Consider the following 21,105-nt stretch of genomic DNA (forward strand, 5'->3'; position numbering starts at 1 on the left):
CTCCGGGCTATGTTTTGCAAGTCTGGCCGCGAATCAGTACAACTTGGTCGCAGCCTAGACGAATCGCTCAATCTCCGTAAAAATTTCAGTGTATGGGCTCTCGGGGGCGATCTACCTGATGGCATTAGTCGCTACTCGCTTAAAATCTCGTGGCACGTGGCACGTGCGATTCCATTTTTTCCATAGTAAGTCAATGGGGTTTTGGGGCACTTTTTGTGCGATCGCGAATAGCGGGAAAACGAGCCAAGGGAGAGGTGGTTTTCTTCCCAGCATTTTATGGGAAACACGTTCCGGTACACGCCAGTGTGCGCCGTACACCCCTTAGAAGTTCGTAACGTGTCTTTGCTCGAGGTCAAAGTTGAACTTTTTTCGCTCCCCATGTTAAGTCAATGGGCGCTTTTGCAGAGACATTTTCATTTGTTCATTGTACAAAACTATATGATACGATTTTGTTTAAACTGTCAGGACCTGTTGAGAAACGACCATAGAACATGTTGTTATGCTTCGTTAAGCTCTCAGAATTCGTTTGGTCTTTTTAAGCTCGTTTAGAAATGAAAAATTTTAACATGGAAAGTCAATGGGGGCGTCTTTGGTGCTTAATAACTTTGTACGTTGAAGATATATTTAAGTGAAAAGTTGATAGGATATACAACTTTTGATGCTCTTTCCAATGATATATAGAGCATTATTGCACGTTGTGCCGTTTTTGATGAATTTAGTAAAAAAGCACGACATTACCGAGATTTGAGCTCACACCTATATATGGTCTTGCTCAGACAGTATACGAACAGGTGACGGGGATACCTCCCAATGAAGGATGCGATTTAATGCTAAATATTAGCGGCCGGCCTCCGTGGGGACGTTTTTGCACGACTTATATCTCCGCAAGCAGGGGACCGATACACTTGCAGTTTTTTGTAAGGGGTAGCGTATACCCTTCTTACAAGTACTTCACTATGGACGATGCATGCGGGTGACCCCTATTGCACGTGACACGTGTAAAACGGAGAGGTGTCAGTTTTGTAATAAGTGCAATAACTCGGTAATTACTGGGCCGATTGCGCTGAAACTTGGTATGGAGGTAGTCACCTACTAGGCGATTCATTTTTATGTGCCACGGTAGGGGTGCCGCTGCACGTGCGCACGTGCAGGGTGACGCTTCCAGATCTCGTGACCGGCCGGGCCGATTGAGTTCAAATTTGGTACACCGCTAGAGACCGGTTAGTAGGGTGCCGTGCGGAGGTCAGTAAGGACCAATCTTGCACGTGCGCACGTGCAGGGTGAGGCTTTCAGATCTCAGGAACGGCCGGGACGATTGAACTCAAATTCGGCACACTTCTAGGGACCGATCAGTAGGGTGCCGTGCACAAGTCAGTTAGTATGTATTTCCATGTGCCCAGACTGGGGTGCAGCTGCACGTGCGCACGTGCAGGGTGACGTTTTCAGATCTCGAGAACGGCCAGGCCGGATGAGCTCAAATTTGGTACACCGCTAGAGACCGGCGAATAGGGTGCCGTGCAAAAGTCAGATGGGACCATTTTGCACGTGCGCACGTGCAGGGTGTCGTTTCCAGATCTCGAAAACGGCCGGGTCGATTGCACTCAAATTTGGCACACCGCTAGAGACCGGTTAGTTGAGTGCAGTGCACGTCAGTTCGTAGCACACCCACTCTGATCTGCACGTGCAAGGCTCATCCTCTCGTTTGGCGGCGGGCGTTTTTGCGGCGTTACAGAGGTGCTTGCTCAAACAACCTGCGGTCCCGCGATGCGGAGCCCAGCATCGCAGATGCTGGTAACCGCAGGTTGTTTGAAAAGACAAACACTATTCGTTAGAATTGTGTTTTTCTATTGAAAAACAACCGGAGCGGTCCTTCTCCGGGCTATGTTTTGCAAGTCTGGCCGCGAATTGGGGCAACTTGACCGGGGCCTAAACGTGCATTGCGATTTTCGTAAAAAGTTCAGTGCATGGGCTCCCGGAGGCGATCTACCTGATGGCACCGGTCGCTACTCGCTTAAAACCTCGTGGCACGTGGCACGTGCGATTCCATTTTTCCCATAGTAAGTCAATGGGGTTTTGGGACACTTTTTGCGCAATCGCGAATAGCGGGAAAACGAGCCAAGAAGGAGGTGGTTTTCTTCCCAGCATTTTATGGCAAACACGTTCAGGTACACGCTAGTGTGCGCCGTATACCCCTCAGAACTTCGTAACGTGTCTTTGCACGAGGTCAAAGTTGAACTTTTTTCGCTCCCCATGTTAAGTCAATGGGCGTTTTTGCAGAGACTTTTTCATTCGCTCATTGTACAAAATTATATGATACGATTTTGTTTAAACTTTCAGGACTTGTTGAGAAAAGACCATAGAACATGTTGTTATGCTTCTTTAAGCTGTGCAAATTCGTTTGTTGTCTTTAGGCTTCTTTAAAAATGAAAAATTTTAACATGGAAAGTCAATGGGAGCGTCTTTGGTGCTTAATAACTTTGTACCTTGAAGACATATTCAAGTGAAAAGTTGATATTTTATACAACTTTTGATGCTCTTTCCAATGATATATACAACTTTATTGCACGTGGTGCCGTTTTTGAGAAATATAGTAAAAAAGCACGACATTACCAAGATTTGAGCTCAGACCTATATCGTTACGGTGTCAGGCGGACACGAGGACAGGTGGCGCCGCCGCCGCCCGCATAGCGGCGGGAATGTGAACTAACCTGTTTACCATCTATGGTATGGTACCATCGGGGGACCGGCCGCCGTCGGCACCATTTCGGGACTTTGCATCGCAATAAAAGGCTTATTTACAATTGAAAATGGACTAGCGAGAGTCGTTATGGAATCAGAATTTGATGCTGTACAAAACTAGGCGCCTATTTTCATTGTGATGGCATCACAGACTACACCGCTAACCCCAATAAAGCAGATTTATGTCGCGTCATCGATGATTACATATAATGTTTCTTTGATATACAGGGTGTCCGGAAAGTCCTGGCGCTTCTTTTGGACGCCGTGTAACGCGCGCTGTGATTATTGGACATTCAGCCAATCATCACAGACATGACCCCTCGTTGATTGCTCAGCCAGGGGTCGTGTAAATATGACCTTGAAATCGTTTTCAGTGATGGGTAGATGGGCGAAGATGCGCCTTGTCGCTGAATGCCTGCGCGCGGCGGCCGGGTGCGACTTGAACGAGGCGCGAGTTGCAGCGCGATGCGGCGTTTTTCGATGAATGGTTTAGCAGGTAAAGGTTTATTTCGACTCGGGAATTCCTTAAAAAATATCCTCAGACCGTTTCGAACGCGATATGGGAACGGAGCAGCATTTCAACGCGACAATCGAAGAAAGTGCGGGGGTCTGATGGACAAAAATGTCCCATCATCTTCGTCAATGTCGAATAAATGAATAACAGGCTGGCCCACGAGGGGTTCCTGGACAGCCACATCAACCCGAGGGTCAAGACGACATGCCCTAAGGGTCACTTCGCATTTCAACAGCACAGAGCACCCTCCAACAACGCCGCCGCCATTCAAGCTAAACTGACAGAGGAGCTTGCCGGGCCAGATCACCGTGGCGAAATGAGATTAGGCCGCCTTATTCTCCTAACCTGACCCGCTCGACTAAGGCGTGCTACGCGTTTTGTAGAACAGGATCTAGGCCATTTCTCACCCCAACCTGGAGTCGCTGAAGACTCGCATCATGACAGCATGGGAGGACCTGGAAATGCCCCGCATCGTCAAAACCCGCAGACGCTTCCTCCCCTACGTCGAGGCCGTCGTCGGCGCCGACGGTGGTTACATTGAATGAGCACGTAGCGGAAGCATGTGGCTTGGTGTCCCTGGTCATTGTTTTGATCCATTGATTAGTATCTATGAACCAATGGCATTTGTTTTAGAAAATGTTGAAAAGCGCCAGAACTATCCGGACACCCTGTATATGTAGTCGGGTCTTTCAGCTGCGTTCCTCCCCTCCCTCGCCGCGCCGGCGGGTCGGCCATCCGCGCCCTGCCGCCCGCCGGCTGCTGGCCGGTCAGCTGGCCGGTCAGCTGGTCGCCCGCGGCTGTCGGTGCAGTGCGGGATGCCTACTTGCGGGGGGCCGTCGTGGCGGCGGCCCGGGTGGACTGGGCGAGCAGTGAGTTGGGGAGCGCTGCGCTGTCGGTGCTCTAGTTTGCATTGCGTTCGCATGATACGGCTTGAGCCAATACAGAGTGAACTGATTGAGCTGAGCAAGTCTTTATATACATTGAAAAGTAAAGCACTTTTTACTGCATCTACGGTGAGATGCTAGATAAAATTTATGGTCTACCTAATGGTACCCATTACTTAACAATTAAGTGAATCATTTCGTCGCTAAACTCTCGTAAATTCGTATGTCCGCCTCACTATGGAGTTTGGACCGTAACGTATGGTCTTTGCTCAGACAGTATACGAACAGGTGACGGGGATACCTCCCATAGAAGGATGCGACACGATTTTACTGCTAAATAGCGGCCGGCCGCCGTGGGGACGTTTTTGTACGACTTATATCTCGGCAACCACTGGGCTGATACACGTGCGGTTTTTTGTGTTGGGTAGCTTTTTTCCTTCTTTCACATAGTGTGCTACTCTCGATGCATATGGGTGACCCCTAACGCACGTTCCACGTGCAAAGCCAAGAGGTGCCTGTTTTGTAATAAGTGCAATAGCTCGCGGTAATTACTGGGCCGATTGCGCTAAAACTTGGCATGGAGGTAGACACATTCCAGGCGATGCATTTCCACGTGTCTTGGTAGGGGTGCAACTGCACGTGCGCACGGGCAGGGTGACGCTTCCAGATGTCGAGAACGGCTGGGCCGATTGTGATCAAACTTGGCACACCGCTAGAGGCTGGTAAGTAGGGTGCCGTGCACAAGTCAGATGGGACCCGCTATGCACGTGCGCACGTGCAGGCTGACGCTTCCAGATCTCAAGAACGGCTGGGCCGACTCTGCTGAAATTTGGCATACCGCTAGAGACTGGTTAGTAGGGTGCCGTGCACAAGTCAGTTAGTATGTATTTTCATGTGCCACGGTTGGGGTGCAGTTGCACCAGCGCACGTGTAGGGGTCGCTTCCAGATCTTGAAATTGACGGGGCTGATTGAGCTCCAATTTGGTACACCGCTAGAAACCGGCGAATAGAGTGCCGTGCACAAGTCAATTGGGGCCTAGGCTGCACGTGCGCACGTGCAGGGTGTCGCTTCCAGATCTCGAAAACGGCCGGGTCGATTGCACTCAAATTTGGCACACCGCTATAGACCGGCGAATAGGGTGCAGTGCACGTCAGTCCGTAGCACACCGACTCCGGTCTGCACGTGCAAGGCTCATTCTCTCGTTTGGTGGCGGGCGTTTTTGCTGCGTTTACAAAGGTGCTTGCTCAAACAACCTGCGGTCCCGCGATGCGGAGCCCGGCATCGCAGATGCCGGTAATCAAAGTCACTTCGGTAGTCTTACGGTACTTTGGTTTAAAAGGCTGTGCTCTTTTGATTTGAAACACTAAAATATAAATGATGGATATCTTTTAATATCATGTTTTTATCACTTACCGAATGGCAATCACCGTCATCTCTTGAAAGCTCTATTTTAACCGCAGGTTGTTTGAAAAGACAAACACTATTCGTTAGAATTGTGTTTTTCTATTGAAAAACAACCGGAGCGGTCGTTCTCCGGGCTATGTTTTGCAAGTCTGGCCGCGAATCAGTACAACTTGGTCGCAGCCTAGACGAATCGCTCAATCTCCGTAAAAATTTCAGTGTATGGGCTCTCGGGGGCGATCTACCTGATGGCATTAGTCGCTACTCGCTTAAAATCTCGTGGCACGTGGCACGTGCGATTCCATTTTTTCCATAGTAAGTCAATGGGGTTTTGGGGCACTTTTTGTGCGATCGCGAATAGCGGGAAAACGAGCCAAGGGAGAGGTGGTTTTCTTCCCAGCATTTTATGGGAAACACGTTCCGGTACACGCCAGTGTGCGCCGTACACCCCTTAGAAGTTCGTAACGTGTCTTTGCTCGAGGTCAAAGTTGAACTTTTTTCGCTCCCCATGTTAAGTCAATGGGCGCTTTTGCAGAGACATTTTCATTTGTTCATTGTACAAAACTATATGATACGATTTTGTTTAAACTGTCAGGACCTGTTGAGAAACGACCATAGAACATGTTGTTATGCTTCGTTAAGCTCTCAGAATTCGTTTGGTCTTTTTAAGCTCGTTTAGAAATGAAAAATTTTAACATGGAAAGTCAATGGGGGCGTCTTTGGTGCTTAATAACTTTGTACGTTGAAGATATATTTAAGTGAAAAGTTGATAGGATATACAACTTTTGATGCTCTTTCCAATGATATATAGAGCATTATTGCACGTTGTGCCGTTTTTGATGAATTTAGTAAAAAAGCACGACATTACCGAGATTTGAGCTCACACCTATATATGGTCTTGCTCAGACAGTATACGAACAGGTGACGGGGATACCTCCCAATGAAGGATGCGATTTAATGCTAAATATTAGCGGCCGGCCTCCGTGGGGACGTTTTTGCACGACTTATATCTCCGCAAGCAGGGGACCGATACACTTGCAGTTTTTTGTAAGGGGTAGCGTATACCCTTCTTACAAGTACTTCACTATGGACGATGCATGCGGGTGACCCCTATTGCACGTGACACGTGTAAAACGGAGAGGTGTCAGTTTTGTAATAAGTGCAATAACTCGGTAATTACTGGGCCGATTGCGCTGAAACTTGGTATGGAGGTAGTCACCTACTAGGCGATTCATTTTTATGTGCCACGGTAGGGGTGCCGCTGCACGTGCGCACGTGCAGGGTGACGCTTCCAGATCTCGTGACCGGCCGGGCCGATTGAGTTCAAATTTGGTACACCGCTAGAGACCGGTTAGTAGGGTGCCGTGCGGAGGTCAGTAAGGACCAATCTTGCACGTGCGCACGTGCAGGGTGAGGCTTTCAGATCTCAGGAACGGCCGGGACGATTGAACTCAAATTCGGCACACTTCTAGGGACCGATCAGTAGGGTGCCGTGCACAAGTCAGTTAGTATGTATTTCCATGTGCCCAGACTGGGGTGCAGCTGCACGTGCGCACGTGCAGGGTGACGTTTTCAGATCTCGAGAACGGCCAGGCCGGATGAGCTCAAATTTGGTACACCGCTAGAGACCGGCGAATAGGGTGCCGTGCAAAAGTCAGATGGGACCATTTTGCACGTGCGCACGTGCAGGGTGTCGTTTCCAGATCTCGAAAACGGCCGGGTCGATTGCACTCAAATTTGGCACACCGCTAGAGACCGGTTAGTTGAGTGCAGTGCACGTCAGTTCGTAGCACACCCACTCTGATCTGCACGTGCAAGGCTCATCCTCTCGTTTGGCGGCGGGCGTTTTTGCGGCGTTACAGAGGTGCTTGCTCAAACAACCTGCGGTCCCGCGATGCGGAGCCCAGCATCGCAGATGCTGGTAACCGCAGGTTGTTTGAAAAGACAAACACTATTCGGTAGTCTTACGGTACTTTGGTTTAAAAGGCTGTGCTCTTTTGATTTGAAACACTAAAATATAAATGATGGATATCTTTTAATATCATGTTTTTATCACTTACCGAATGGCAATCACCGTCATCTCTTGAAAGCTCTATTTTAACCGCAGGTTGTTTGAAAAGACAAACACTATTCGTTAGAATTGTGTTTTTCTATTGAAAAACAACCGGAGCGGTCGTTCTCCGGGCTATGTTTTGCAAGTCTGGCAGCGAATCGAGACATCTTGATTGGGGCCTAGACGAAATGTACAATCTTCGTAAAAAGTTCAGTGTATAGGCTCCCGGAGGCGATCTACCTTATGGCATCGGTCGCTACTCGCTTAAAACCTCGTGGCACGTGGCACGTGCGATTCCATTTTCCCCGTGTTAAGTGAACGGGGTTTTGGACACTTTTTGCGCGATCGCCAATAGCGGGAAAACGAGCCAAGGAAGAGGTGGTTTTCTTCCCAGCATTTTATGGCAAACACGTTTGGGTACACGCTAGTGTGCGCTGTATACCCCTCAGAATCTCGGAACGTGTCTTTGCACGAGGTCAAAGTTGGAATTTTGCTGTGTCCCATGTTAAGTCAATGGACGGCGATGTCGAGACTTTGCAGAGACATTTTCATTCGATCTTTGTACAAAATTTTAGAGATAGATTTCGCCCAAACTCTTATATCTTGTAAAGGAAAGAGCATAGTACATGCCGTTATGCTTCGTTAAGCTGGCAGAAATCGTTTTTTCTAATAAAGTTCGTTTGAAAATGAAAATTTTTAACATGGAAAGTCAATGGGAGCGTCTTTGTTGCTTAATAACTTTTTACGTTACAGATATATCAAAGTGAAAAGTTAATAAAACATACAACTTTCGATGCTCTTTCCAATAATGTATAGAACGTCACTGCACGATGTGCCGTTTTTAAGAAAAGTTGTAAAAAAGCAGGGCTCGACTGTGACTTGAACCCAACCACATTAGAGTATACGAATAGGTGACGGCGATACCTCCCGTGTGCGGATGCGACACTGATTATTGCTAAATATTAGCAGTAGGCCGCCTGTGGGGTGCCTGTACAAACCTTATATCTCTGCAACCACTGGACCGATTCACTCGCGGTCTTTTGTGTGGGATAGCTCCTTCCTTTCTTACACGTAGTGTGCTACTCTCGATGCGTATGGGTGACCCCTAATGCACGTGCCACGTGCAAAACGAAAAGAAGTCAGTTCAGTAACAAGTCTAATAACTCTGTAGTTAGTTTGCCGATTGCGCTGATACTTGGCATGGTTGTAGGCACCCGCCGCGCAATGCATTTCCATGTGTCACGGTTGGGGTGCCGCTGCACGTGCGCACGGGCAGGGTGACGCTTCCAGATCTCGAGAACGACTGGGCCGATTGTGATCAAAGTTGGCACACCGTTAGGGCTCGGCGAGTAGGGTGCCGTGCACAAGTCAGATGGGACCCAGTTTGCACGTGCGCACGTGCAGGCTGACGCTTCCATATCTCAAGAACGGTTGGACCGACTGTGCTCAAATTTGGCATACCACTAGAGACTAGTTAGTAGGGTGCCGTGCACAAGTCAGTAAGTATGTATTTTCATGTGCCGCGGTTGGGGTGCAGCTGCACGTGCGCACGTGTAGGGGTCGTTTCCCGATCTTGGAAACGGCTGGGCCGATTCAGATTAAATTTGGTACATCGCTAGAAACCGGCGAATAGAGTGCCGTGCACAAGTCAATTAGGGCCCAGGCTGCACGTGCGCACGTGCAGGGTCACGCTTCCAGATCTCGAAAACGGCCGGGTCGATTGCACTCAAATTTGGCACACCGCTATAGACCGGCGAATAGGGTGCCGTGCACGTCAGTCCGTAGCACACCGACTCCGGTCTGCACGTGCAAGGCTCATCCTCTCGTTTGGCGGCGGGCGTTTTTGCTGCGTTTCCAAAGGTGCTTGCTCAAACAACCTGCGGTCCAGCGATGCGGAGCCCAGCATCGCAGATGCTGGTAACCGCAGGTTGTTTGAAAAGACAAACACTATTCGTTAGAATTGTGTTTTTCTATTGAAAAACAACCGGAGCGGTCCTTCTCCGGGCTATGTTTTGCATGGTTGGCCTGAGATTGGGGCAACTTGATTGGGGCCTAAACTTGTGGCTCGATTTTCGTAAAAATTTCAGTGTATGGGCTCCCGCAGGCGATCTACCTGATGGCACCGGTCGCTACTCGCTTAAAACCTCGTGGCACGTGGCACGTGCGTTTCAATTTTCGCCCATGTTAAGTCAATGGGGTTTTGGACACTTTTTGCGCCATCGGGAATGGCGGAAAAACGAGCCAAGAAAGGGGTGGTTTTCATCCCAGCATTTTATGGCAAACACGTTTGGGTACACGCTAGTGTGCGCCGTATACCCCTCAGAATTTCGTAACGTGCCTTTGCACGAGGTCAAAGTTGAACTTTTTTCGCTCCCCATGTTAAGTCAATGGACGTTTTTGCAGAGACATTTTCATTCGTTCATTGCACAAAATTATATGATACGATTTTGTTTAAACTTTCAGGACCTGTTGAGAAACGACCATAGAACATGTTGTTATGCTTCGTTATGAAATATAATGGCCCGTTTTGGGGTAATCGGCACGTTCATTTTCCCATAGGGTTAACATGGGAAAAAATTAAAATGCGATTTGCGAAAAATTTCGTCAATTATATTTGCTGATATTTTTAGGGTCGAATCTCGGGCTGGCACCCCAACTGACGGTGGTAATTACTTAAAATATAATTGACAAAATTTCGGGTAATCGTCACAAACAGTTACCCCATGTTGAGCCTATGGCGAATTCGAAAAATTATTTTCAAATCGATTTTGCAAAAAATTTCCACGTTAGATTTTGAAAATGTTCCAATATGTTGTGCCCCGTGGTGTTGGCTACCACATGGTATGGGTCAGATATGGGGCGATTGAAAAGCACGTGCCACGTGCAAACGTGTTTGATGGGGTAACCTCCGGGAAAATCCGACATTGGCCTACTCGGGGTCCTATGGCGTGGAAACGACTTCAACTAGCGACACCAAATCAGTGCAGCCGGTGAGCAGATGAGTCCAGCTTGTCGCACTAGTGGTCACGTGTCGCACGTGCTATTGCACGTGCCGTGGCACGGGGTCAATTTTGGTGCTTAAATATACTAGCATTGTGAAATGCAATGAGTGGGGGAAATAGCCATCAGGCCGTCAGTTTTTATGATAGGGTCGATCTGAAAATGGGTTTAGGCACAGAATGAAGGGGGCTACAAAACTGCTATCTCGGATTTTTTGTAAAATGAAAAATTGAAAATTCTGGGGAAATTATATATTCGGAAGGTGAAATTTCCCTAAATTTTCCCGTTTTTCGAGTTTAGCCGTCCACTGTTCAGAGACGGTGACACCGGCCGGGGTCATCTTTTACATGCTGATGGCCACGTCGATGGGTCATCACGTGGCGTGAACGGTGAAGCTATCAGAGGTCCGGCACGTGCCACGTGGCTACGTGTTTGAGTCGTGTACCTCCCAGATTATCGTGTGTTTGCCGATTTGTGGCCTTATAGCACGAAAACAGCACAAGCCAGGAACACTGAAATGGTGCAATCAGTGAGGGGACAAGTCCTGCTTACACCACCAGTAGTCACGTGGCACACGTGCGAAGGTGGGCACCTTCGTGGCGGAGATATTTTATAGTGAAATATTCAAATGAACATAACTTTGTCAGTTTAAGTCCAATTGTGCTAGACTTTGGTGGGTGGATAAAATTGTTAAGCGACAGGAACAAATGCGCCACGTTTGTCGCAGTGCGCCACGTATGTCTCAAAGCGCCATTTTTGCCACAAATCACAGAATGTGCGTAACTTTATCGAACATGGGACGATTAGGATGCGCTTTGATTGAGGGATGGCTGCTTAAACGGCAGATATGAATACACCACACTTGCCGCAAGGCGCCATATTTGTCTTAACCGCAGGTTGTTGTTTCATTAGATTCAAGATAGCACACCGACTCCGGTTAGCACACCGACTCCGGTCTGCACGTGCAAGGCTCATCCTCTCGTTTGGCGGCGGGCGTTTTTGCTGCGTTTACAAAGGTGCTTGCTCAAACAACCTGCGGTCCCGCGATGCGGAGCCCAGCATCGCAGATGCTGGTAACCGCAGGTTGTTTGAAAAGACAAACACTATTCGTTAGAATTGTGTTTTTCTATTGAAAAACAACCGGAGCGGTCCTTCTCCGGGCTATGTTTTGCATGTCTGGCCGCGAATTGGGGCAACTTGGTAGGGGCCTAAACTTGTGGCTCGATTTTCGTAAAAATTTCAGTGTATGGGCTCCCGCAGGCGATCTACCTGTTGGCACCGGTCGCTACTCGCTTAAAACCTCGTGGCACGTGGCACGTGCGTTTCAATTTTGCGCCCATGTTAAGTCAATGGGGTTTTGGACACTTTTTGCGCGATCGCGAATAGCGGAAAAAATCGCCGATCAAGGTATGGTTTGCTGCACACCATTTTATGACCGACACGTTCAGGTACACGCCCGTGTGCGCCGTATACCCGTCAGAATTCGTTAACTTGAGTTGCACGAGTTTGAAGTTGAACTTTTTTCGCTCCCCATGTTAAGTCAATGGACGTTTTTGCAGAGACATTTTCATTCGTTCATTGCACAAAATTATATGATACGATTTTGTTTTAACTTCCAGGACTTGTTGTTAAAAAGACCATAGAACATGTTGTTATGCTTCATTATGAAATATAATGGGTATAATGGGCCCGTTTTGGGGTAATCGGCACGTGCATTTTCCCATAGGGTTAACATGGGGAAAATTTAAAATGCGATTTGCGAAAAATTTCGTCAATTATATTTGCTGATATTTTTAGGGTCGGATCTCGGGCTGGCACCCCAACTGACGGTGGTAATTATTTAAAATATAATTGACAAAATTTCAGGTAATCGTCACGAACAGTTACCCCATGTTGAGCCTATGGCGATTTCGAAATATTATTTTCAAATCGATTTTGTCAAAAATTTCTACGTTAGATTTTGAAAATGTTCCAATATGTTGTGCCCCGGGGTATCGGCTACCACATGGTATGGGTCAGATATGGGGCGATTGAAAAGCACGTGCCACGTGCAAACGTGTTTGATGGGGTAACCTCCGGGAAAATCCGACATTGGCCTACTCGGGGTCCTATGGCGTGGAAACGACTTCAACTAGCGACACCAAATCAGTGCAGCCGGTGAGCAGATGAGTCCAGCTTGTCGCACTAGTGGTCACGTGTCGCACGTGCTATTGCACGTGCCGTGGCACGGGGTCAATTTTGGTGCTTAAATATACTAGCATTGTGAAATGCAAGGAGTGGGGGAAATAGCCGTCAGGCCGTCAGTTTTTATGATAGGGTCGATCTGAAAATGGGTTTAGGCACAGAATGAAGGGGGCTACAAAACTGCTATCTCGGATTTTTTGTAAAATGAAAAATTGAAAATTCTGGGGAAATTATATATTCGGAAGGTGAAATTTCCTAAAATTTTCCCGTTTTTCGAGTTTAGCCGTCCACTGTTCAGAGACGGTGACACCGGCCGGGGTCATCTTTTACATGCTGATGGCCACGTCGATGGGTCATCACGTGGCGTGAACGGTGAAGCTATCAGAGATCCGGCACGTGCCACGTGGCCACGTGTTTGAGTCGCGTACCTCCCAGATTATCGTGTGTTTGCCGATTTGTGGCCTTATAGCACGAAAACAGCACAAGCCAGGAACACTGAAATGGTGCAATCAGTGAGGGGACAAGTCCTGCTTACACCACCGGCGATCACTTGGCACACGTGCAAATTTGGGCACCTCCGTTGCGGATATATTTTATAGTGAAATATTCAAATGTACATAACTTTGTCAGTTTAAGTCCGATTGGACTAGAATTTGGTGGGTTGATGAATTGTTAAGCGACATGAACGAATGCGGCACGTTTGTTGCAGTGCGCCACGTTTGTCTCAAAGCGCCATTTTTGCCACAAAGTGCAGAATGTGCGTAACTTTGTCGAAAATTGGACGATTAGGATGCGCTGTAATTAAGGGATGGCTGCTTAAACGGTAGATATGAATGCACCACATTTGCCGCAGGGCGCCATATTTGTCTTAATGCTTCAGTGTTTGCGTTTTGCCTACGGCGGGCGTTTTTGCGGCGGTGTTTGCGTTTCTTCGGTGTTTGCGTTTGACGGCGGGCGGCCGTTTTTGCGTTTTATGCGGTGTTTTTGTTTGGCGCCGGGCGGCCGTTTTTTGCGGCGTTTTGCGGTTGGCGGCGGGCGGGCGTGCGTTGCGGGCTACGCACTGCCTGCATGGTTTATGTCATACCCACGCCGGTTGCTTTTCTCAACGATCTATTCCTGTCTCTCAAAAACCCCCTGACGTGTGCTGGTCACAGACGGAGACTGCCTGGTGCCGGCCGCCGACCGTCAGGTGCTGGACGGAAAGGTGTACAGTCTTCACTGGCTGGACGCCGGGCAACTACTGGTCTGTGACGGCGCCGGACAGCTGCATGTCCTCACAGGTTAGATGCTTGAGCTGGAGCCCAAAGCTTCTGTCAGTGGTTACGGCGAAGGTCAGAAAGCAGGATCATAGGCCAGTGGAAAAGAGAAATGATTAAGGTAATGGTCAGTGACAAAACTATCAAGCGATTTTGAAGGCGGTCGCTGACTCGCCAATCGGTGGTCAACTGTGTGGAGTTGGGCAGAGTTCCTACGGAGATCGTCATCCTCTCTAACTACAGTTTCGTCCGTTGTCCGACAGATGTCGGTGGTGCGCTGTGTGTGAGCCGCCGGCACCAGCTGCCGCCCAGCAGACAGCGCTGGGTGACGGCCGCTGCTCTCTGTCCACCCGAGACCCTGGTGGCAGCCGACAGAGACGGCTCGCTGTATGTCTACCTCCCGGACAGGGTGAGGGAGTGTGAGAGATGCTGATTGCTGATCGCCGGTCCAATATACGGAGTCCGCATATTGCGGACCATCTTTTCGATCCACCCGCTGCCGCTCAGGTACTGGTCTGTGGGCACATCTTCGTCTTGCCAGTTAATATATGATGGTGTGTTAGATTTCCTTTGGGTCGTCACTCTTTCCTCAACACTGTATGACCTCCTCTAATACAAATTTATGGAACTCGTAAATTCATTTAGCCTATTTTCAGCCGTTTTTTCTATAAGTCTGGAGCTAGATGTCATTAGTAGATAGAGCTAGGCTTACAGTAAAATTGTTTGACAGTTGTGTTAGTGTATCGCAATCTCATGCGTACTAGCTAGTGTCTCAATAACTGACTGCAATTCGCTTTTTTTACAGATGGAGCCAGTTCAAACCCTGCGACGACTCGTCGGCCGCTACGGAGCCACCTCCATCACCCGTCTCTCTGGTTCTGGTCCAGATGTCGCCACCAGTCCCGGCCCGTCCGACTCCGGTCCAGATGTCGCCACCAGTCCCGCTCCGCCCGACTCCGGTCGAACGCTGCTGGTGACAGCTCGGAACGGCACCGCCCGCCGGCTGAGGGTCGGCGAGGACGGCCTGCTCCGTCAGACCGGCTGTCTGCGCCTGCCCTGGGACTGGGCGGCGGCGGCAGTTCAGCTAGACGGCCAGCAGGCGGTCGTCGGGTTCCATGGCGTGAGTTTGGGCAAGGCACTCATACTTTTTGTCTCGTTTTTCGTCCTGTCCGAGTTCGAGTAGGAAAGAGTGGCTGGTGTGGTTGTCGAGTGCTAGCTATCGCTTAATGATATTGGTTGCTGCACTTGTTACCTACCGTACGCAGAGTCCCAGGTGAATTAAAGAATGTGAACTCTTGATGGCCTTACACAGACATCCAGTCAGACCATCTTCTGAGTGAAGTTCGAGCCTCGCTAGCACACTACACTACACCCCCGACTTTTGTCCGTCAGCTAACCCCCTTACCTCCCCTCTTTCAGAATCAGCTGGTGTTGTGGTCGGTGTCTGCCGAGCGGGAGCTCTGGCGAGTGGACTGCGGCGGCGGACACCGCTCCTGGGCACTCTCCGTCTCTGAGCGCCACTGCTGGCTCAGCTGGGTGACTGAGGGTAGTGTGCGGCACGTGACCTGTCCCCTGGAGCACCTTCGCACCACAGTCGTCACGGTGAGAGACAGGCAGGGTGGGACAGACGGCACGTAACCTGTCCCCTAGAGCACCTCCGCACCACAGGTGTCACGGTACGAGATAGGTAGTGTGTGACATTTGGGATACACTGCACATGGCCTGACCCTGTAGCACGTCCTGCCTGCACAGCACAGTCGTCATGGTTAGAAATGGCCAAGGTGCTTAGGTCGGGACAGCGGGAGAGATATTGTTGTTTGACCCGGAATTCTTCGGTTTTTATGCGTGGTAGTACCTATCTTTTTATAGTATCTTGTTTTCTTACAACATACCCCAAGTCGGTATTCGGTTTAGTGCAGTGCACGTCTGACCCGTTTGCCCATGTCTCAGGGTGGTATTCAGGGCGGCAGTACCTCTTACCTATCTTTTTCTATGTCTCCCCAGGCCGGTATTCAGGGCGGCGGCACGCTGTCGGCGGCGCTGCTGGGCCCCGCTCCAGACGGCGGCTCTCTGATGGCCCTATCCGGTCAGGACGGCACAGTCCGCCTCATTTCCGCCGGCTCTGCGCTCTCTCCGTCCCTCCCACCCCTCTCTCCGTCTCTCCGCCCGCTCTGCACTCTGCGCGGTCACATTAGCGCCGTGCGAGCGGTGTGTGCCGCCGGTTCTTCCCACCTAGTATCGGCCGGCGGCCGAGGTCAGGTGCTCCTCTGGGGACTCACGGACGGCGGCACGGCGGCACTCCAACTCAGCGAGCACAGGGTCAAACCGGAGAGTCGGCGCCGGGTCGAGGATACACCAGAGACCCGGTACATGGATTTAGCGGCACGCGCGGACGGCGGAACGGTGACGGTGGCCGCCGCCGGCTCCGACGGACTGGTCAGGTACTGATGGGAGAGGGAGGAGACCCTGCTTCGATCACTAAATGAGATTCCTCTATATAAATGTTGATGCCGTGATTCAGTACCATACCCTAATTCCTAACCTCGCTCATCGGGTTTTCGTGTAATTTATACTCTGATCTCTGGCATTGTTCTGGCTACCTGCCCGCCACTTTGCGTCTCCATGCTGTTTGGGTTCGGCGCCGACTCCTCAGGCTGTTCACGCTCCTTGCTTATCCTCTGTTGTCCATACCCCCAGGCTGTTCGGGTTCTGTGCCGCTCCCCCAGACTGTTCTCGCTCCCTGATGACTCCCCTGTCCACCCCCAGGCTGTCCGGATCCCGTGCCGACTCCCCAATCCGTCCGTACTCCGTGCTGACTCCCTGTCCGCACCCCCAGACTGTTAGGGTTCCGTGCCGACTCTCCGGCACCGGACCTCTCGCTGCTGGCCTCTGTGCCCGTGGCCGACCGGTGCCTGCTGAGACTGCGGTGGCTGGATTCTGCGCGACTGGCGGTCGTAGGCACTGATGGCGCCCTCTGGCTGTGGGATACGCCGGTGATGACGTCTGGGGAGGAGCTGAGCAGAGTCGAGCGGACTGGAACGGGGTCGGAAGAGTCTGATACGGAGTCTAGACTCAACTCTGGATTGGAACGAGGGTCGACACATGAGCTGGAAGGAGTGATGAAGGAAGCTAGACTAAAGTCTGTGGAAGAGTCGGCACTGGATTCAGAGGACAAGTCTGAATCAGTTCGGGAATCAGTACCAGACCCTCGCCATGATAGCAGCGAACCATCAGGCGCTATGGACCTCAGGACTCACCCGGCACGCCCTGCACAGTCGCCCAGCGATCCTGTGGATCCTGTTCGTCTTCCATCCCTGCACCAGTCGGGTATTAACGCTCTGGAGGTGGCGTCCGCCGGCGCGGGCTGCGCCACCGTTGTCACTGGCGGCGATGATGGCGCGGTCCGATTGAGCGAGCTTTCCTCAGACGGACAGCTGACGTGCAGGGCGGAACTGGCTCCAGCGCATGGATCTCAGGTCACTGGTGAGTGATGTGGGAGCGAGGATAGGACGGGAGACGACGGGACCGCTAACCGTTGGGGGAGGGGTTTGGGGCTGATTGGATGAGGAGCAACTCAGCCGCGGTTAGGTTCCATTTTGTTGCTTTCGCTTACTTTCTTTGTGAGTGATTGAAAATAGCTGAATCTTTCTCGGGCGTGGATGTCGGGTGGGTGTATCTTTGACACCTTTCTCCCTCCCTTGCTTCAGGCGTGGCCATGCTGCCCGGCGGCTGTCTGCTCTCTGTCGCCATCGACCAGCGTCTCTGCGTGTGGCGGCGCCCGGCCGGCTCAGATATCCTGACAATGGTGGCCTGTCACAACACCCCTGTGGCCGACGTCAAGGGACTCCTGCACTGGACCGATCGACAAGGGTCAGTTCAGGGGACGACGCCGGGCTGGGTGGACGTGGTGGCGGTGGGGCGATTTGTGCGCGGGGCTATTCTGATTCCTTTTAATGGTTTTCATTTTCTGATATCGATAAATTACTAATCTAAGCATCGCATTTATACGACAAAATGTCTCCGTTTGTTTACGTACAGTGCTTTTCCATTTTCAGTTTCCATTTACGGTTTAATTGCGACGATGTTGATCACTTTTGTATGAATCCCATGACGTTTAGCTATCATTGTTGCGGAATGTGTGCCCGCGCCGTGAGCTCATCTGAGGGTATCGCTGACACTCGTCCGTTCGCGTTCATGTTTCAGCCGAGACCTGGTACTGGTGTACGGGGAGGGTGTGGAGCTGGTGCGTCTTGATCTGACCGGGTACGACCGGTCCCCGAACATCTCAGGAAGCCAACACCGGTAACACATAGTGAACGTTCGTGAAAGTGGCTTGTGAGCGTTCAGGAAAACACCTCCGGTAACACATTACAATGTGCTCTGTCCTTGGGCGCAGTAGAGGAGATGCCAGTGCCTTTTGTTCGTTTGCGTCCGCTAAGGGGTAAAGCTCAATGCACTATGCTAGTCAGTGGGGTTACCATCATAACACTGCCAGAATGAGTCGCACTTGCGGTTCATTATTTGTCTGAATCATCAACTGTAGTGTTGTGATATTGCTGACAATAGTTGTTAGTGTGTTACGACTTGTGAGTACCGGGCTGACCACATTAAGGCTGTGTGATTGTTCATGGGTGTTGGGCGTTGTTAGGGCCGTGGATGTTGGAGGTTGTTTTTTGTGAACTTTGTACAGATAAGTTGAGTGGTAAATTTACTGATAAGGGACCAGCAAATGAGCTTGAGATGATTTTCCAGGCATTTTTGTGCAACGGAAAGGTGATTTATTACGGTTTTAAGCAGTACTTGTCGCTATTGATGTTTAGGTGCGAGGCGCGTGTGTTGTGTTTTGTATTTGTGTGACAAAATTGCTAATAATCACCATTGAAATTTTACCTGACATTTCCGTACGCAGTATGAACGAGCGGCTACCGTTTGCTTACGCTGAGCGCCAACGATGACACAATGAGCTCCAAACAAAAGCATGCCTACCACATCAAGTAATGAACGGGGATAGTTAAAATGTGACAATCAGCGAGAGTGCATTTGTTGCTCAAGGGATATCTGGGAGGTAGGTAACACAGGACGCAGAAAGATTGCGAGGCATCTTTGTTTTTTTTATAAGTCTAACTGAGGTCAGATTTGTCACATGATCTCGGTATTAAAAATCAACGGGGAACATCTAAACTGTTAGTTGGCGCCGGAAACGATCAAAGACCACCTGAAAGATACGGAATCGTGCTTCCATACAGTGTGCTTGGAAGGTCTAATGTTTACGTTTTGCATTGCACACCTGGCGTGACGCCATATATAACGTCACCGGTCATTAATGTCGCTTTAAGTCCTTTCACTTTTCATTAAAAAATGTTCGTTCAAATTGGGCAAGCGAGTCGGGGGAAGCCACCGTAGTACTGAGAAAGACATGCCAATTGTCAGCATGCAATGTGACATCCCTAGGCCAATTTTGTGACTTGAGTGGCTTTGACCTGTGATTGATCTGAGGTCAACACCAAGTTGACCTTTTCAAAAAAGTATCATTCGACGCGCTATACGAACATGCCAAAGTTGCCGTTCTGCGACCATCGTCGGCCGAAAGCGAACCCCTAGTCCCTACATTTAGGAACTCACCTGACCTCCGATGTCACTGGTTGACCTGATGCATTAATTTGGATACTAGCTGCCGCGTCTCTTAGCGGCAGTTAGGCTCGTTTCTTTCCGCGAAGCTCTATTAACTCACTAAGGGGCGAAATGGCGACGGAGCTTGCACCTCTCCAGCCCCACACCTTGGCCGGGGTGTAAGTAGAGAAGCGAATGGTCCGAGGAGGTTGAACACTTTTGAACACCTTTTAATTAACCCGCGCCCCGTAGGGCTACCGGCGGACCCTACCACCCGTAGGGGGGGGGGCCGTTTCGGCCCCCCCCTAAGATCTCGGAAAGTTACCGGCCGATTTTCAAAATTCAAACGGCGTTTGATAGCCCTACCCGGGAACTACCTTGTGACCAAATTTCATTGACCTAGGTCAAACCGATGACGTCACAGGTCAGGTCAAAGGTCAGGTTTTCACCGTTCACAGGCAATTCAAGAAATGTGCTGTGAAATCGAGTAAATTGGTAATTTATTGAAAACCATCGATGGTATATTGTTCGTCAAACACATACTTTGCTATCTGAGGTCACTGATACCAGGTCAGGTCACAGCGAGGTCAGGTCACCGGGGGTCACAATATGAATGTGTCGTGTGATACATGTTTTATGGTCCATTTTACATGACAAATGCGATTATGTGGGTTAGGCAGCCTTTGGGGCCAGCCTAGGTCACGTTTTGGTGAAGGTCAGGTCAAGGTCAGGTCAAATTAGGTCAAATTTCAAAGTTGATATTTTTGCATAAAATGGGTATCCATTCGATGCAGCTCGTCACGGGGAGTCTAATGGTGGTCTTTTGTTTTGCTCTACAAGTTCTAGAATTGCCAAAAATTGAGTTTGAAAATTTGACGTCATCATTTTTGAACAGTTTTTTCGCTATAACTTGGCCAAAAAACGAGGTATCGATCTGAAATTTGGTATGTAGATAGAAGACGGTAGGTACTATCACATATATTCCGGTTTTTTCGAAACTCAAAAAACTTTTTGGATTTTTTGGCTAATATATAAAAAAAATGCTTTTTTGATTTTTGGGGATCAAAACTCAAAAATTTCAAAAATCCGAGATAGCAGTTTTGTAGCCCTGTCAATTTTACACCTTTTATGTTTTGATCATTTTTCTGTATCTTCAAAGCTGTAGGCCTGACAGGTCTTCTCGCAAAGGTCTTTTTTCGGTCGAAAATGACAGAACATGACGTCACTCTGACGTCATTTGTGGCCAACCTATCACAGCCTCTGGAAAATTTTTTGGTCACAATGTGTAAAATTGATGCCCGGAGGGGTCCTGAAAGTTTGGTGGCGATATCTCCAGCCGTTTAGGAGATATTGACCGAAAAGGACAGGGGGGGCCGTTTCGGCCCCCCCCCCTACGGGGCGCGGGTTAACATTCTGAAATCAGTTCCAAGACCATATCCTCGCCGCCGCCTGCCCGTATGTAA

The 21,105-nt window shown here is 49.7% G+C and overlaps 1 protein-coding gene across 1 annotated transcript in view; it reads left to right on the forward strand.

Annotated features, from left to right (window-relative positions):
• The window catches only part of LOC122387401 (WD repeat-containing protein 6-like), a 29,911-nt gene extending 11,228 nt beyond the window's left edge, over window positions 1–18,683 (forward strand). The window contains exons 5-12 of the mRNA XM_043377565.1: window positions 13,931–14,056; window positions 14,296–14,441; window positions 14,838–15,152; window positions 15,452–15,634; window positions 16,037–16,473; window positions 16,869–17,515; window positions 17,740–17,902; window positions 18,236–18,683. Coding sequence (XP_043233500.1) covers window positions 13,931–14,056; window positions 14,296–14,441; window positions 14,838–15,152; window positions 15,452–15,634; window positions 16,037–16,473; window positions 16,869–17,515; window positions 17,740–17,902; window positions 18,236–18,338 — 2,120 coding nt within the window. The 3' untranslated portion in view covers window positions 18,339–18,683. The remainder of the gene's footprint in view (window positions 1–13,930; window positions 14,057–14,295; window positions 14,442–14,837; window positions 15,153–15,451; window positions 15,635–16,036; window positions 16,474–16,868; window positions 17,516–17,739; window positions 17,903–18,235) is intronic.
• Window positions 18,684–21,105: the final 2,422 nt, after the last annotated feature.

The sequence above is a fragment of the Amphibalanus amphitrite genome, unplaced genomic scaffold (assembly GCF_019059575.1).
Source record: "Amphibalanus amphitrite isolate SeventyFive unplaced genomic scaffold, NRLGWU_Aamphi_draft 000285F_arrow, whole genome shotgun sequence".
Classification (NCBI taxonomy): Eukaryota; Metazoa; Arthropoda; class Thecostraca; order Balanomorpha; family Balanidae; genus Amphibalanus; species Amphibalanus amphitrite.